General features: G+C 36.7%; 2 protein-coding genes across 5 annotated transcripts; both read right to left on the bottom strand.

The window, feature by feature from the left end:
• Positions 1–1,086: 1,086 nt before the first annotated feature.
• LOC105051674 (protein FAR1-RELATED SEQUENCE 11) lies at positions 1,087–8,465 on the bottom strand. 3 transcript variants are annotated; one of them, XM_019852778.3, is made up of 5 exons: positions 8,301–8,465; positions 7,043–7,177; positions 2,916–3,929; positions 2,378–2,821; positions 1,087–2,030 (listed from the first exon to the last, which is right to left on the bottom strand). In XM_019852778.3, exons 2-5 carry the CDS (start codon positions 7,046–7,048, stop codon positions 1,416–1,418), a joined length of 2,079 nt encoding a protein of 692 aa, XP_019708337.1. In that variant the 5' UTR covers positions 7,049–7,177; positions 8,301–8,465; the 3' UTR covers positions 1,087–1,415. The 3 variants fall into 3 exon arrangements, with proteins under 3 accessions (XP_019708337.1, XP_010930511.1, XP_073099547.1); XM_010932209.3 differs by having other exon boundaries at positions 7,043–7,183; positions 8,301–8,464; XM_073243446.1 differs by lacking the exons at positions 7,043–7,177; positions 8,301–8,465 and adding an exon at positions 6,904–7,027.
• Positions 8,466–11,441: 2,976 nt separating this feature from the next.
• Positions 11,442–17,256, bottom strand: LOC105051676 (glycosyltransferase BC10). Of its 2 annotated transcripts, XM_073243820.1 has the most exons (4): positions 17,118–17,256; positions 16,057–16,247; positions 15,343–15,944; positions 11,442–12,251 (listed from the first exon to the last, which is right to left on the bottom strand). In XM_073243820.1, exons 3-4 carry the CDS (start codon positions 15,853–15,855, stop codon positions 11,610–11,612), a joined length of 1,155 nt encoding a protein of 384 aa, XP_073099921.1. In that variant the 5' UTR covers positions 15,856–15,944; positions 16,057–16,247; positions 17,118–17,256; the 3' UTR covers positions 11,442–11,609. The 2 variants fall into 2 exon arrangements, with proteins under 2 accessions (XP_073099921.1, XP_073099920.1); XM_073243819.1 differs by lacking the exon at positions 16,057–16,247 and having other exon boundaries at positions 17,118–17,255.
• Positions 17,257–18,037: the final 781 nt, after the last annotated feature.

The following is an 18,037-nucleotide window of genomic DNA, read 5'->3' as shown; positions in this document are numbered from 1 at the left end:
TAAATGAATTATTACTGAGATGGTATCATGCCACCATCAAAGGAGCGAGGGTTTGACCCTATTAGAGTCGGTGCTCGAAGGATGGAGTAAATGTAAGGTAAAAGGTGAGGATCGACGCCTTCTAAAAATAGAAGCAAATGTAAAACATGTAATTGAATGCACGGTGCCCTAGTGGGACTTCTTTGTGACAATAGAACAACCCGTGGATATTTGTTAAAGGTAATAGGAAAATGTTTGGTGGACTGCTCTATAAGACAAATTTCATGAAAAAATAATAATAATAGTGACATTTACGTAAGCCGCAAAAAGAATTAGTTCTTCGATGTTAGACCCTATTTCTATTTGATGAAAAGATAAGGCTGCGTTAACTGTTCCATGAACCCAATATAATCCAGCTTGCAGGTTCTTTCATTCATATCTTGTCTTGCAATAATAATTAACTTACAGAGCTATCCACATGTTTTCTGGGTTTTCTTGTTTAGATGCTGTTTAGCAACTTTTCCTATCCATTGTCTTTATTTTCTAGTAGAGCCTATGTATCGTCTAGCTTTGCTCTATTACCACACGAAACCACCAATGCTGTAATAGATTTTTTGAACCCCAAATGCCTCACCATCTTGTAATCTGATATTAGATAATTCATACGGGCATCTCAGAATAAAATCTTGCCGCAGGCAATCTAGAGGCAAAGCTGTTTCACATAGCATGCTGACAGAATAACTGCGAAGTCAGTGAACCTGATAAATGGGAACATGCACCTGAAATGACCTGGAAAAGCTATTTTCCAATCCTTCTCTTGATAAAAAGTTGACAAAACAGGTAATGCCTCTCATTACAACAAAGGAAAATCTTATACAATGCGACTTTACCAACCAATATGAGGAATCACCACTGAAAATATTGCATATGAAAACAGTCAATGCATATGACCTGAAACATCTGAAAATGTTCAGAAGAAAGCTGGCCGATTCTAAATTTCTACTCACAATTTTACAGCATGAGGTAATAAGATGATTGGTGGCACCAAACAATGAAGAATTGGATATGACTTTCATATAATTTAACTGATGGCCTAGAACACTGATATTCTGTAAGTTTTGTATATAATTTAACTTATGGCATAAAGCAGTGATATTCTGTAAGTGTTGTGCCAGATAAAACATTGCATTGCAAATTTAAAGACCACAAAACTGCATAGCAATGTACAGTATAAAGTTCCACAATTGGTGAAAGATGCTGATTATAATTGACAAAACGCCCAGCTCTCCGGTGTGTTTGTCAGCAAACAAAGACCGACTGTATTCTCGCTCCTGCAGTTCCCTGTTCTTGTAACAAAAGCCAAACCATCTTCCATATCAACTTGCACTGTTTTTTCTATTTTTCAGCCAACATGAGTTCTAGCAAGAGTAGATTCGTCAACTCCTATGAACACAGTCTCTTGAACCATGCAGTGAAATGGGTTGCTCTCTTATGCGGGATAATAGAATAGAGATCTCCTTGGATGCCATATCCATCCGTTCTTTTGATTTGGCTGCTTCTGATATAAGAACCGAGACCATAGATTGCAGAGCCTGCACCCGCTCAGTCTTCTCACTTGCAGCAGCTGCTTGCACTAGCTTTGAAGGCAATGAGTTAACTCGACGCCAACGGATGGGCAGATACCGATCTGGAATCTGAAAGCAGTTGAGTGTTGAAAGCACTCGTAGAGCATGCCTACAGAGAATTCCTGAAAACTCAAACATATGACAGCTACAAGAGAGCAGTTCCTCCCGAGGTATCCAAATCACCTTCCGGCCCCCATCCATCTTAGTATGGTGTCTAACAAGAAAACAGCCTTCTTCGATTTGAAATGAGGCATAGTGGGCAGCCATGACAAGCTCATCTTGGAGCTTACAGAATGCATAGGGCGTGAGGACAGCAGCTGCATGAGCTTCCATTGGAGCACCTGTTTTGAGGCAGATGTTCTGTAAATTTTGTTGCATGGTTTGATGCTCCCCAGCCTGGTCTCTAAAATCAACAGCTACAGCAACCTATACAGAGTGACAACAAAATCATTCACTGTATTTGAGCAAATTGCTTGCCAAAGAAACATGAAATTTCAACATTTTCAAAATCTTGGTTTTAGGATTAAAATAGAGGAAATATGGAGTTCAAAAAGAAAAAGAACTTAAGAAAGAAAAGAAATCTGTAGACCTTCTCAAATATTAATCTTAAGTCATGAAAGTATTTATCAAATAATCTCTTCTTGAACTATATCTAGGAGTGCCTTACGCCTATGTATAAAAAACAAGTTCATAAGAAAGAAAAACTAGTATTTTGAGCAATCATTGTTATGGATGTAAGCTAGGAATTTGAATAAACAATCTCCACGACATACTTGCTCTATGAAATGAGCAAGACGGGTCTGTGCACTCAAGAACCGCTGAATGAAGGCATTAATCGACTTTGATAGGCCTGTTGTAGTCATTCCTGCAAAGAAATGATTTCTCAAATATGGCAGTGCCCATAGCGACCGAAACGCAAACAAATTGGTAATGTGTCTATTTGTATGAAGCCCAAAAGAGTTGACCATCTCCCTCCATCCAAGCTCAAAGTCATCTATGCTTTCCAAATTATAGAGTCTATAGAACTCAGCTTTCCATTCATTATACCGTTCTCCAAGAACTGCATTAAACCAAGATGGGAACTTTGCGACAATAAGCCATATACAGAGCGCATGTTTTGTGCTTGGCATTTCGATAGCTATTGCTTCTTTGAGGCACATATTTTGGTCAGTCAAAATTGTTTGTGGAGCCTTTCCATTCATGAAGCTTAAAAACACCTGTCATGTACCACAAATTTAGAGTATGAAAAAAAAAAAGAAAGAAAAGAAAAGTCAGAACTTTTAGAGGCTTAAGGGCTTTTTGAAGTTTTACCTTCAATGCCCATGAAAAGGACCGTACATTCTCCTCCCGTAAAAGAACACAGCCATGGAAACAGGGCATTCCATAGTTATTCATGCCAACCCAGATCCCAAGTGGCATGTCAAAAGCAGTTAACCTGTGTGTTGTATCAAATACAACTGCATCTCCAAAAATCTCATATGACTGGACAGATGAGGAATATGACCAAGCAATATTCTCTAGCCTGTTATTGGCATCTATAGTGAAATCATATTTGAAATTGGGATCTTTTTCCTTTATGTTCCTGCACATTTTAAGAAGGTCAATGCTCTCCTCATCTTGGTCCACCTTCTTAAATGATTGTATGAGATTCCTCACATCTTTCTCTGTGAAAGGCAAATATCCAGGTTCAACACACTTCTCTAGCTCCATTAATCTCATCATTTGCTGTACGGAAATGCCGCTCTTTGCAAACATCAAGATGCGGTTTTTATCAGCATCCGAGATAGTGCGATAGGCTGGAAGGAAGCGCACTTGATTAGGCTCCAAGAGTTCATGATTGTGATGGTCAGAAAAGCCTGTAACTCGCCACTCAGTTACCCCAATGTCTGTGCTTTTGCTGATGCGCATGTATGCTTGACACCCACATCGAGAAGATTTCCGATTTCTCTGTGGTTTATTGTCATTTGATGCTTTCGTAGGAGTATTGCCAGCACGATGACATACAAAATACCGCCTTGTGAGTCCCTTCCCTATTCCATCTTTTCCTTCTGTTCGATGGCGACGAATTGAGAAACCACATCGCTTTGCATATTCACTGTAAAACTCATATGCCGCATCATGAGTAACAAATCTTTGGCCAATATAAGGAATCGCATCAATGGAGGTTTCTAATGAAAGCCTAGTGTCATCTGGTGATTCTTCAGCACTGCTAGTGTCATCCAAAGACAAGGACCTCTGCTCTGAGGGATCATCATAAACATCTAACATCGCTCTAGCTTCTATAGATATTACTTTTGCATCAGAACAATAGCCGGGAAGAAAACCCTGCCCATGGCAAAGTGTATAAATCTTCTGTCACATATCATGCCATGCAAAACTAGACAGGAGAAAAGGGAATAGAAAGGCAAACCAAGAATTAAAAATTTAAATAAAAAAGAAAAGGAAAGAAAAGAAGAACAAGTTCCTCAATATTAACAACTTTGAAGAAACAAATACAAGAGGAAAAATTGTTTTTTCTTATGAGAGAATAGCATTTAAGTGATAGAAGAAAGATCTCTGTTTCTGGGTTAGGATGATCATACTGGATGAACTTCAATATTTCAAGGAATGTATCTATTACATGTTATAAATCAACATAGGTATGGTTGACCAAACCAGAACTGCATACACGACACCCCTGCAGAATCACCATACCAGGCCATCAGGCATATATGAGCAAATGTAATCTAAGATGATACTCAGTGAGCCAATGACAAAGTTCAAAAGTAATATTTAAGAAATAGAGCTTGCAAATCATGTGCTCATAATTAACATTTCATGCATTTCCTTTTTGCTTATATTGTATGTCTATGCAATGCCAATTTGCTTCTAGCAAAGATTATTGCAGTAGCTATCACTCCAAAATTTGCTCCACAATTTCCATGGTGTCACTTCACTGTGAGCATCACCCCAAACCAGATCTTGGAGTCTTAAATGCAAGATATGTACATCTGTCGCCCATATCTATCACTTGATACAGCTACCATCAACCAATCTGCATCAGTACCTTCATAGGATGATAGACTGGAGCATGATGGAGTCTCCTATTACTAGCTGACTATCAGAAAGTTTTAATTATCACCTTGTAGCCAGTCCAACACCATGTTTTTAACACTAGAACACCGGCAGAATCCAACAAATATAGCCCACTTCGCAGACATAATAAGTAGTGTGCAGAAGATCATCATCCAAGGGATGAAATTGAAAGAGACAGTAGTTTCTGCCTTCCCCTTGTGACAATAAAGCCTAAATTCCACCCAGAATAATGAGAGTATTTTATCATGGGTATCTGCAGATGGCTAATTTGGAATTGTATTTCTTCTTATGGTAATTAATGTTTTAATCATTCTTTCTCCTCTGTCAGATAAAAGGCGAAGCCTATTTACCCCTCCCATAGTGTTTAGCCCTTCATAGTGTTTCCACTCAGTCATTGTTTCCAAGAGGCCATCTCTATAACCCCACCATCGTTTCTTCATCTTTGCAAGCCTTCTTGCATGATCCTTTTATGTTCTTTACCGCTTTTAGCTCTTCAGAATCTCCATTTTCAGCAAACTTTCCTAACTTTTGGGACATTATCACAATGTGGCCTTGCTCTGTTGCTTGTATACTTGTATTTGATATCATAGCGACATACTACTCCGAACTATATCTCAATCTGAACATTCAAATAGCTAGCACAAGCAATCATTCCATCTGTTGGTGACCATGCATGTAGCGATTAATGGCTGTAGTATGGGGGCAACATTGATGGCTCAAAATCAACTCATGGGTTATCCAATACACATGGCGAGGCTTCAAAAGCCTCTAAATCTTCCTAAGTCCAACATTTGTAAATTAGAACTTCTGATCTAAAATCTTGACCTAATCATGTTACAACCTGTTGGAGAGCAGGATAGTCCTAGATAAGCAAAAGACTTTAGGTGGCATTAAATATGTAGAGACCCATCCTCCTATCAGCTTAAGATTTTGGAGTCTAGTGGTCAGCAGTGCCAAAGTATCAGAACTTCTAGGATCTTCTGCAACTTTATTAGCTCATCAAGCAACTTTTGTATTTATGTCATTCAAATGGTCAAAACCTTCATCACAATCCTTAGACTCGCACATGTCTTATATTAGCTGGTCTGGCCACGCACAGCTGTTCTTCCACATAGTTCATCTTCATAGCTGGTTCTCACTTAGCTTTTTGACTCTCATGTTTCTTCCTCTATTTAGAAAAAGTATATCACATGCATAAGCACAGATGCAGACATAAAAAAGAAGAAAAAAAAAAAACAGAAATTTCAAGTCCTGGAACCATTTTACAAAGAATCCACCAAAAGAAAAGGGCATCTCATTGCATGAGGCTCTCGCCAGTAGGGTCTGGAGAAGGTCAAGTGTATACAGCCTCACCATCCCACCTACCATGCAAAGAGTTTGTCTCCATGTTTCTAACCTGTAACACCCAAGTCACAGTGGAGCAACCTTACCATTGCACCCAAGCACCAAACTTTGAATCCACCAGATGGGTCTTAAATGCCATTTAAACTCAACATTGTTTCAATTTTTTGTGCAAATTTGAATTCGATTGTTTTCTTCAAATGCCATATAATAAATATAAATATAATCATGCTAATGAGTGAAAATGAGTTTAATATTTCTATTACAAATGAAGGATCAATTTCAAGCAATTGCTCAGATACCTAGGAACTCCAACAAGGCATCATAGGTCATGAATATTACTTTAAAGCATGCAAAGCATCTTATCCTCGCAGATATCTTAAAAAGAAACCTCCATTAGAAATATATCTACACTCCTATTGCAACCTGAGAAAAAATAAACATTGCAGTGCCAACTAGCAAGCTGAAGGTGATGATTTCTGCACACTAAATGATATTTCACTTTAAATTTCAGAACATGTTTGCAAAATAACGATTTAGTAATAGCTATGGGAATTATATCAAAAGAAATAATTAGCCATTCATTCCACAGCTAGAAGAAATTGACCCAAATAAATCAATACTGAGCAAAAATATTTCAAATTTTTAGCTGATTGAGGCTTGATCTAAAATGACTAATCAAGATTGTTTAGCAACTAAAACAGAATATGTTAGCATTTTCCACTTAAGCCATAAAAAAATTCATGGTATACTGCGCTTCCCAATGAACCAGATCACCAAGTAACATGAATTCACTAGTCAATTGGTAAAGGGCCCATTTTTGTTAACAAATATCTTAAGAAATAATAAATACCGAGCAAGTATGCCGTCACAGCCCACTTACAAGCTGGTGCATTGAGCAATGGGACTGGGCAAGCGATCGATACCATTCCTCCACATGACAGACAAATTATGGGCACTTGCAAGCCAAGTTAGCAAAAGCAAGCATATAAAGAATAGTGCAACAAAGTTTGGGAACTTACTCTCATGAGATCATTGGGAGAGCAAAGCTGGTGATGGTTGCTACAGATTCCAAGTTCCGAAAATCAAGTGATGCGAGGCTCAGATACCCTACAAATTGCAACATGATGTTCTCTACTTGTAACCCCATCATCAGCCTAAAACTAAAATAAATTAAATTACTCAGCATTTGTAACAGTAAATGAAATCAATAGGTTCAATTAAGGAAACAATAACATGATAGCATATGCACGAAAAGATTCTGTTCTTTCTACAGAACAGAGAAGAACACAAAGAGGAACTGGTACAACTTATCTGGAACTAAGTTTAGCATATCCTGTCTATTTCAATAAGGTAAATTTTGTAAAAAGTAAATTTTGATCATACATATTTTGTACTCGATCCCTTTTAGCCATTTTGCAATTACATTATGGTAGTTAACTGTAACCAACTTAGACTCATCAACAAAGTGGAAATACAACACATTGAGAAATTAAGTTTGATATTGTACAAAGCAAAAATCAATCATCAGGTAGAGTGAATACTCAAAGGACATTGAATCTTAAACATCAGTAGCATTACTCACAACAGAGAATATGCTCATAAATCGCAATGCGAGGTCAAAAACTAATTCGACCACAAGTAATATGCTCCATTAAATCCGAGAATTATATTGACAATTCAACTTCTTTTAAGCTGAAACTTTCTTTCGAATATAACTTTCACATCAAATTCACAAGGGAAAAAAAAAATGCAGATCCTTAATAGCTCAGAGGAGAGATTTCAAATTTTAAAGAAAGAAGCCTTCTTTTCAAGCTGAACTCAACAAAAGCACGGCAATCTATCATATAAATAAGAACAGGAAAACCAATTACGGTAATAAAAAGATAATCAAACTAACATTGAATAGAGGAATCGCTGAATTCAACCGTTATGGACGATCTATCTCCTGAAAAAAAATAAAGAAAAGGTTTTTTGGTTTAAATCGTTGGGAAACTGACTGGAAATTGCACGCCGACACCCCACCCATTTAAAATTTCGGATAGAGAAGACACCATTTGGGAAATTTTTTTTTTTTAAAAAAAAGATCAGATTTGGGTAGCAGGAAAGATTAAAATACGAGAAAAGAAACGAAATCGCCTACTGAAAGTAAGCATACGGATAATTAGTCAAAAGAATAGTCTCTTGATCACTGATCTAAACCAAAGTAACTCAAGATAGAATCAAAAGTTAAAAATCACCACATTTGAGCGTTGGGATTTCAGACAGTATATCTCATACCAAATTTGATCCAAAAATTCACCACATTTCTCCAATCCACTCCGTGAATTGCCAAACTAGCCCCCAAGAGAGGGAGAGAGGGAGGGAGGGGAGGGGGGCGGGAGAGAGAGAGAGAGAGGAGAGTATAGATCCGTGGAGCGGAAGAGGGAGAAGGATTTGGAGAAAGGCCAAACCCTAACATGCGCCGTAGGGGAGCAAAGCTTAATCTTGTTGACGTCTTCGATGTCCAACATCCTGATTAAATCCTGAACGTCTGATTCCTGGTCATCGCACTTGCAGTCGAAACCGTCCGATTACGATTGAACGGTCTAAAGATGGCACTCGGGCAAAGGGCTACGTGGGGTAAAGGGTAATCCACGGACGACCTCGAGGCTTCGTTCGGCTCAGCATTTTTATTTTGGAAAATGGCTATTATAACGTACAAAGAGTTACGGGCACTGGAAACATACAAAAGAAAATGACAAAAATAGTTATTCGATTGTTGCAATATTTGGTTAATTCATTATGTCGTTATTTGTATAACAATTTCTTTTATTTTGAGCTGACACGAGAGTTTGAAGTTTAAGAAGGTTTATTTTTTGATAAATTAGATATATTATATCATTTTTTTATAAATATAATAGTCAAAATATAAAATATTCAAAAATTGAGTTCAAGCAACTGCTGCAAATTTCGTAATATAGTTTCAAAAGAATTGGCTACTAAGCTACTAATTTTTTTAGAAGGATGGATGGTGAAATTACGAAACAAAAGTTGTTATATTTTTATTTTTTTTAAAAAAAATGAAAAAAATAAATCATTTCCACCGATTTATGAATCAACAATGTGTATACAAAGATGGATAGTTATAAAAATATATATATAGATGATGATGGAGCAAGTGGAATGCTCCACAGTCAATCACATTGTGTTCCACATAAGGATTTTGACAGAAAAAAGAGGGAAAGGAAGAGTTCTCAAGAAATCTTCCATGTTCCACAAAATTTTTAAGTGAAGGAAAAAATTTTGGAGGATTTCCACGAAACCCTTCAAACTCCATTTTTCAATCCCACCAAATCGATAAATTTTAAAAGGAAGAGATTTCCTCATATATATATATATATATATATATATATATATATATATATATATATATATATATATATATAATGATAAATTTATATATTTTTTAAATCTAATTTCTTCTTTTTTTTTTTTTTTTTTTCCCCATCTAACAAAATATAATTTTTAATTTTACCTCTCTTTTTCTTTTCATTTTATTTTTTATTATGAAACATGATTTTTAATTTTATCTTCCTTTCCCTCCTTTTTCTCATCCTTTTTCTTTCTTTCCTTTACCTTTCTTTCCCACGAAATTGTGGAAGAAACCCTTAGAGTCAAACGTCATCAAATGGTCGAGAGAGTATCACAGCTTCTTATCATTGTCTACCATTTTCTACAAACATAATAGGGGCACATAATGAAAAGATCTCTCAGTTTCTGAGCTAGCCCTACATATGGACATCCACTGCTCACCAACTAGCCCTTTTTAGCAAGAATTTCTTCTCTGTGTACTCTATTTTTTTGGTGAAAAGTCTTAACTTTATCTGGCACAGCAACCTTCCAAACAGCTCTGTAGTAAGGATAGAGCAATCTCCCTTGTCAATGAACCTGTAAAGGAGTCCACATCGAAAACACCATTCCTGGTGAGTGTCCACCTGCTAGTCTTGAGGGTCTGGAAGACAGAAGTTCCTGCATCATTTCTATTTATCTTGATTCTTGGAAGGAGAGTGGATCAGATAGTTTAATGTTTCATCTCATATTTCTCCAGTTCGAATTTCTAAAGCAAAAAAAAAAAAAAAATGAAACATAACTAAGAACCTCCAGGACTGCTGTAATGGCTATTACTTAACAATGATCCAATGTGTCAAAAATATCAAATTGATGAACAATCAAAATGCCTACAGACAGATGCCTGCATGATTTCTAAAGGACCTCCAGCTTAAGCTAATAATAGCCAATTAAACTTGCAGGTCAGCTTGTGAAGTAGATAGCTGGGCATGGAATTTTAGATCCAAGAACAATTGTGGAAGGAGAAGTTCCTGGTGGTTAGAGCAAGAAAGCGAGACAAGTAACACAACTTATTTCTAGCACAGAGCCATGGGGGACCAAAGGCTACCTTATGTCTTCAACCTCCATTTCGTCCTACTGCTAACTTCCCTGCAGGACACAGTAAAGGGCGTGATCAGCTTCAGTTGTGAGCCAATAATTGATCAAGCGAATAAGATTGTATTTGTTAATAGATGACAAAAAAAATGATCCCACGAACTGATGAAATAAATTGGATAACGTTTTTCGGCGATAAATTTCAGTGTTTTCGTCTCATAGAATTTGATAGGAAACATCCCCAACTCATCATTGGCAGCAAGTGACTTAAAAACCCAAGTGCAACTCGTTCTCTGTTTTTTATCTGCTCCAAGCATCTTGAGCAGATTGTTTGTATTTTCATCATTTTTTTTCATGAAGTGGAAAGGACCTCTCTCTCACTCTCTCTCTTAAAAAACAAAAACATACCCAAATGCACACCTTAGAAGTAGTACAGCTCACCATTCTCTCTTCATTTCTCTTTCTCAGATTGTTTTCACACATTTAAAGTAGCTTTTTCCATAGTCAATGGTCCTCAGATTGAACTCCGTGGTCTGATTCCTTGGTCAGGCCTTAAGCCCATGCAAGCTACAGGTTCCCAATAGAAAGAATCATCTCCTTTCGGATCACTAAAATTAGAACATAACCCTTGGTCTTGGGTCATCAAGTACTTCAAGATATCAGTATCTCACAGCCTTGTAAGTTGAGAATTCTGCACCATTCTAATCAAGAACTCGACCAAGTAGGACATGGTGTTGGCTCCCTTGGCCTACCACCCATGCATGAACAACTTAATCTGTTTCTCAAGAATAACTATTCCAACTTGTACAGATATACTAAGAGAACTGAAGCGATAGGATTTGCTTAACATGGATGACTGTACAATGACCTAATAGACGAGTTTGTATTCACTAAACTAGTGTATAACTATGTTCTGCTGCAGAATTTCAAATTCCTCTTTGAACACATATTTCTCATAAAGCTAAAACTTGAGAAAAGAAAATTAGAGATGCTTCATGTTTTGCGATCCATCGATCCTAAGTAACTATTGGACAAACCGACCTTTCAACTCGAGCTCTTAGTATCATAAAATACATGCTCCAAAGCTCCAAATACACGAGGTAAGTATGTATGAATAAGAAAGTTGAGTAGGGGTAAGCAGAAGGAGAGGTCTAGAAAAAGAATTTAAAATTTCATGACCGTTGAAGTGAGGTTGAGTAGGGGTTCCAATGCATCAGGAGAAAACTTCATTGCAAAAAGGAAACAGACAGAACTTGGTTTGGAGTTGTATGTACAGATGATGCCATTATTTCTGATAGATTGAATCAAGCTCTCTGTGATGTCTTCACGGCCATAAGTTGCAGGGTGATGACCTCCCCTTGACCAGCCAGCCCAAGTCACAGTCCTGTTCGCATTTGATAACCCGTGGAACATGTTCAAGTAGGTAGGGATGTAGAACTCATCAGGGAAGCAACCGGTTTTACAATATTTCCTGAAAAAAGAGTAGTACTTCTTGTCTGCAACTATATCAACTGCCAATAAGCGCTGGATTTCAAACCACCGAGAGCCTTTTCTCCATTGGGAAAGCTTGATATCAGGGGCCATGCGGCTGTTATAATATCGGAGGCCTTGGTTCGAGTTTTCATCATAAGACTGCACAAAGCTGTAGGCAGAGTCAATGAGGTACTTGTAGACGGTAGGGAAATTAAAGACTGGAATGCAACTCTCAGAAAGCAGAACAAATCGCTCATTGGAGAAGTCCAGCAGAGCATTGGCCAAGAGACGCTTTTCCGCATCTACTGTTGATATTAAGGCTTGTTTGGTCTTCTGCATCACAACAGCAAATAGAAACACAAGTCAGATGAGTTATCTTCACAAAGGAAAATACTTCAAGTCAACCAAGACTTGGTCATGTTAAATTCACAATTATTTGCAAGTCTGACATGCAGCATCAAGTTTCTGATATTCATTCGATCTTGGATAAAATCTGTGAAGGAAACATCCTTCTGAAAAGACTAAAAAGCAAGAAAGTTGCAGAAATCTACAAACTTAACTTTATGAGGAGTGCCTATTTAGAGAGGAAAAAAAAAAATCACATTTTCTGAAATTAATCAAAGAAACACTTTAGTAACCTAATGCCGCTGCTCATGCCACTAAAGGGAATTCGAGTGCAGCTAAGACTGTCTAAGCAAACAATTTCATATGAATAGCTAACTATGCTGCTGGGTTATTTCCATGCAAGTAATGACAAGTTGTGCTTAACAAAACTATCAATTTCTTAATTAGCGTGTTTTTCATGTGTTTTACCATGCCAAACAGCCAAACCTTTTACTTTTATAAGCATTCTAAAATGCTATTTCATAATAATTTAAAAAGTTGACAGGAAGAAAGGCATGTCCAACAGTCAAAACATAATTATGACTCATCTAAATGAATTCAGAACACAAAATGATACTAAGGCCTATGTTAATTGGAGATATATAGATCCTAAAATAAACACACCATTCTAATTTGAAGAAGTTGACAAGCAAACTACCATGAAGACATGAAATTAGATAAGTGCCTATTAATTCAAGCATAAAAACAATACAGTCTGGATTGCAAGCCAATGTTATACGAAATGAGCTTGTACCATCACATGAAATCTGCACCCCTTATATCTTCTTGCACCAACAGAATAAGTAGCATAACTCTTTTTTGAATAACAGGAAGGGGGTTCCCAGCCCCCAACCAGCTAATGATGTAATAAATCTAAAGTAGTCCAGGCAGGATGAATCCTTTATTTCAGTGCCATACAATGTGGAAAGCATGAACTAATACTTCGGTCCTTGACTAGATTTACAGTTATGGATGTTCATCAACTGCTTGTGTAGTATAAATGTCTTATTTGAATTGTGTAAATGCACTATAATTTAATGTATCAGGACCTCTAACTAGAGGATTGTCTGTTCTTCACCTAAATGTGGTAGTGGTTCCTCTTCATAAATCAACTAATTAAATGTCTTGTTAAAGATCAACTCACATTTCTTACCTAGAAAACATGCAAGCGATCCCCATGGAAGTATATTGATGTAGATAAATTTCACTCAAGGACCAGATATTGGAATCCAAGACCAAGAATGCGAACAAGGGAAGACTACAGGAGATATTTTTGCATTGTTAATAGTCCAACAAGGCAGCTGGAATAAGAGTGAGAAAGAAGAAACAGGCTAAGATAAGGATAGAAATAATGATCCCTGCTTCAGTGGTACAGATCATGGACAACCTATACGGTTAAGATTGGTCAAGGATTCGCAGCAAAAGGTGGGTGCGATTTCTCAAAGAAAAGAATGACAGTTGGAAGAAAATAACAGAATTACTCTTCTTGCTTCCATTTCCTCCAAGCCAGCAGAAAGCATCACAATGATTATTACTTGAAATGAGGTTTAAGTCCGATAGTCCTTTTCGAATATACTCAGTGCAATGTTTGTTTACTAGTTTTAACAACCTTCAAAATAACAGACAAACTTGGAGGGAATCATAAAAGCTGAGTGCATGAAAGCATATATATTGTGACCTACAAATTCAACAATACAAGCACTACAATCCGGTGAGTTACCAAATCATATCAAAATTGTCACCAAGAAGACCACTGCATAATTACATCAATTCTAAGCACAAAGAAAAATTAAGAAGATAAATAAGAAATAAGAAATAAAATTTACTTGGGAATTTTATTTCATAAAAAGATACTGACAGGCTGCAGCATACAACACCTTAAATCCTCAAACCATACAAAAGCAGCTTACGTTCCTTTTAATTCCAAAAATAACCCTCTCGTTAAAGATTTAAAATATTCCTATAGTAACTTTAATAAGATTCTCTAATAGAATTAAAATATGCCAGACTTCTATACATGAAGGAACTATAACAATTTTGGATTTTGAGAATAAGAGAATGAGTTGAGACAAATCTAGGAATAGACACAAAAACCATGATCGGGATAGCACACAAAAAGCTATTAAACTTGAATGAAATGGAATAACTTTACTTTTTATTTTTACTTATCATGAATGATTTTATCATTATATTGCAACTAAGTCTAGAACCAGCATATTTGTGTTTTGCTCCCCATAACTCTTCCTCAGTAAGGCTTGGGCAGAATAGCAAAGCAAGTACAAGCAGCTAAGGGACTTAAGGATACCTAGCAGAAAAACTAATCCAACTCATAATGATGTACCAGAAAATTTCAAGTTCTGAAACACCATGCGAGAAGAATCATATTTCGCAACAGAAAAAGAATATGGACCCTAAAATTTTCATGCGAAGAGGAGAATGGTATTTCTAAACCAAAAGACAAAAATGAGAAATATTGTATTGGAAAAAATTTATTTATAAAATAATTGTTTTTAGATATTTTTAGAATTTATATTTAAGTTAAATTATCTCCAGTCTAAATTTTTAGCATTTTATATGCATCAACACATGCTTTATAATTAGATTTTTCAGATGGATGCTTAGAAATAAGCACATATAGTAAAATTTCTATAAGAATTCAAACTAACTATCATCTTTTTTTTTTGGGGGGGGGGGGGGGGGTGGGTGTGGGTGGGGTGTTCCATATGGAACTTAGTTGTAAATATCTGTTTGCAGAAAAATCAGATTGCATGGAACTTTAACTTTATTCTGCAATTACAAAAAACCTTGGTTGCTTGATTTCCACCCTAATACTGATTGAGACTACTTTTAAATATCTTCACTATACAGTTGTCACTAGTGACATATGCGGCAACTCTCAACAATGTTGATGCACTACCATATCTTTAGAACATCCTCTATGATGATTAAAAACATAGCATCTGTTTCCGAACATCAGGTCAAGCAAAATGTGTGATATATAATACCAATAAACGCAGATAAATTATGTAACGAATTGTACCTTACTTGGAATTTGGCGATCATAGAAGAAAGAGGTCTCGGGGACCTCAAATGTGTACCCTGGATATGTATGCACATAAACTGTGAAAAACCCTTCATGACCTTTGAAAAACCTATCCCATAATGGCAAGAGTGGCAAAGGTCCTTCTGTCATAAACATGAAGGCCACCTTTGGCACTCTGTTGAATGGATACTCCTTCCTCTTGGATACCATTGAAGCCCTCCAAAAAAGCTCTTCATCTGTCATCACATGCATCAAATTGCACGGCTCAATGAAATTCTTAATGCTCAAGGTAACCTTCCCACAGTTTGTGTATAGCTTTGTTGGAAAGAAGATATCAGTCTGTGATACATGCTGATTGAAATGCACACCCCATGACAAGCCTAGAAATGACCCTGCCATGAACACAACTATGCAAGAAACAATCTTTATTAGCTTAAGCGAGCAATCCTTTCTCGAAGAGTTTACCCAGAGCTCTTCCTCCTCTTCACCCCCCTTCTTCCTGGGCCTCATCTTAATCCTGGTACAATTCCAAACTCTTTCACACCCTTGAATCCAGAAAAATCACCTCTTTTTGATCCTTCCCATGAGAAATTATCTCCCTGTAAACAATGGGCAGAGAGTTTCCAATTCAATGACACTATCCATTAAATATCAATATCTACCCCTAAAACAACTATATAGTATATATATCAAACTAAAGTTATGCTTAACCTCTATTATCAGCACACTAGCCTTTGCTTTGGAAAGGACAAAAAGGTGGCCCAGTGCATGAGGCTCCCGCCACAAAGGGTCGGGAAGGGTTAGACATACACGGCCTCACCCCGTGTGTGGAGGCATTCCAAACCCTCAACACCCATGACGCCAAGGCCCACCCTCAAAAACACCGCCTTTGCTTCAAAATCCTGAATACGTTCATTTATCTATTTAATTTCTAACCAGAGAATACTCAAAAGATCACCAAGACCAAATGAAAATTGTTATTTTCTCTTCTACATCAAATGCAGGATGCTGCTGAAAACTAAAAAAAAAAAACAGCAGAAAATTCAAAAATCCTACAAATTCCAACACTTCAGTTAAAATTAGCCTCAATGATCATTTCACTATCCTGAATACGTTCATTTATCTATTTAATTTCTCACCAGAGAATACTCAAAAGATCACCAAGACCAAATGAAAATTGTTATTTTTTCTTCTACATCAAATGCAGGATGCTGCTGAAAACTAAAAAATAAAACAGCAGAAAATTCAAAAATCCTACAAATTCCAACACTTCAGTTAAACTTAGCCTCAATGATCATTTCACTATCCTGAACACGTTCATTTATCTATTTAATTTCTAACCAGAGAATACTCAAAAGATCACCAAGACCAAATGAAAATTGTTATTTTCTCTCCTACATCAAAGGCAGGATGCTGCTGAAAACTTAAAAAAAAAAAAAAAACAGCAGCAAATTCAAAAATCCTACAAATTACAACACTTCAGTTAAAATTAGCCTCAATGATCATTTCACTAGATTAAAAAGGAAAAAGAACAACTTAAGGTTGAAATCCCTGTTCTAGTTAGTAGCCTACTCGAATTCCATGCGGACCACACTCAAAAAGCAACAAAAGAACAGGTGAAAATGGTATCTATCTAATCAAAAACAAGTTCAGAATTATACTCCATACTAATCAACAAACCATAAGAAAATCCGAAAAACACTTAAAAATTCCAATACTCCAAAGCAGAATCTCAAGCACTAAGAACCCAACAACCGGATATAAAAGCTGACCTCCCGCAAGAAAGCCGATCCCTTTCCCTCTTCCCGACCAGCGCGGAGGACCCTAGGGTTCCTCCAACTCCACAACAACGAATCGATGCCCGAACTTGGGCAGTATAACCTGATCAAACCGCAATGGAATCCTCGAAAACGAACGATGAAGCGGAAGGATTGGACGGAAGAGAAGGGAAGAAGACAACGCAAATAGAATTCTGGAGGAAAAGGTCGCTCTTTTATCTCTCCCCCTCTCCTCTCCTCTCCTCCATCGAAGCCTTGGCGTTCTGGAGAGGTTTACTGGGTTTTATCGAGAGAGATGGAAGGAGGAGAAAGCGGTGGAAGGCCGAACAACGTTTCACGCATCACGAGGCATGGGGAAGGTAACTAAACATTGCGTTCAGATTCCCAAAAGAGTTTTTTTTTTTAAATCATAAAAAAGATACTTTTTTTTGGGAATCTGGCAACGGCAACCTCCTCCCCGTTACTTCCTACGTACGCTCTCCTTTCTTTTGTAAATTTGTCTTTTATTTGATTAGTACTTCGTTTTTTTCTGGGTCTTTTTTTTTTTTTTTTTGTTACAAACGGACGAAAAAAATATTTGATTTATATTTTGCACGCTATTTAATGCACAATCACATCTTTTCTATATATAATTGTACATATTTATATATAATATCTAATTTGTACGTGACAAAGGACTTAAAATTCGATTGACAATGTAGGTTTTATATATTTATTTTGTACTTAGTTGTTTATACAAACTTAAATTTATTTCATGTTCAAGTGTGCGTAATTTTTTATAGTTTTTTGCTAGGTGTGAACGAGATGACCCTCTTGACTAGCTTTGGATCTTGAAAAGGTGGTTTTGCAGTTCTATTAAATTCTTTTCTTTTAAGTAAACAATGAGAAGATTTTTTTTATAATGGAAAAGAGTG

This window comes from Elaeis guineensis, chromosome 9 (assembly GCF_000442705.2).
Source record: "Elaeis guineensis isolate ETL-2024a chromosome 9, EG11, whole genome shotgun sequence".
Taxonomy (NCBI): Eukaryota; Viridiplantae; Streptophyta; class Magnoliopsida; order Arecales; family Arecaceae; genus Elaeis; species Elaeis guineensis.
This window is presented reverse-complemented; position numbering and strand designations above follow the sequence as displayed.

What these genes read in the sequence shown, in the direction of transcription:
- LOC105051674 (XM_073243446.1), bottom strand. An exon ending in CCTTTTCATGGGCATTGAAG is followed by an intron (nt 2,822 to 2,915) that starts GTAAAACTTCAA and finishes GGTACATGACAG; the next exon opens with GTGTTTTTAAGCTTCATGAA. An exon ending in TTGCTCATTTCATAGAGCAA is followed by an intron (nt 2,031 to 2,377) that starts GTATGTCGTGGA and finishes CACTCTGTATAG; the next exon opens with GTTGCTGTAGCTGTTGATTT.
- LOC105051676 (XM_073243820.1), bottom strand. Translation starts at nt 15,855, where the DNA reads ATGAGGCCCAGGAAGAAGGGGGGTGAAGAGGAGGAAGAGCTCTGGGTA. An exon ending in ATCGCCAAATTCCAAGTAAG is followed by an intron (nt 12,252 to 15,342) that starts GTACAATTCGTT and finishes GTTGTGATGCAG; the next exon opens with AAGACCAAACAAGCCTTAAT.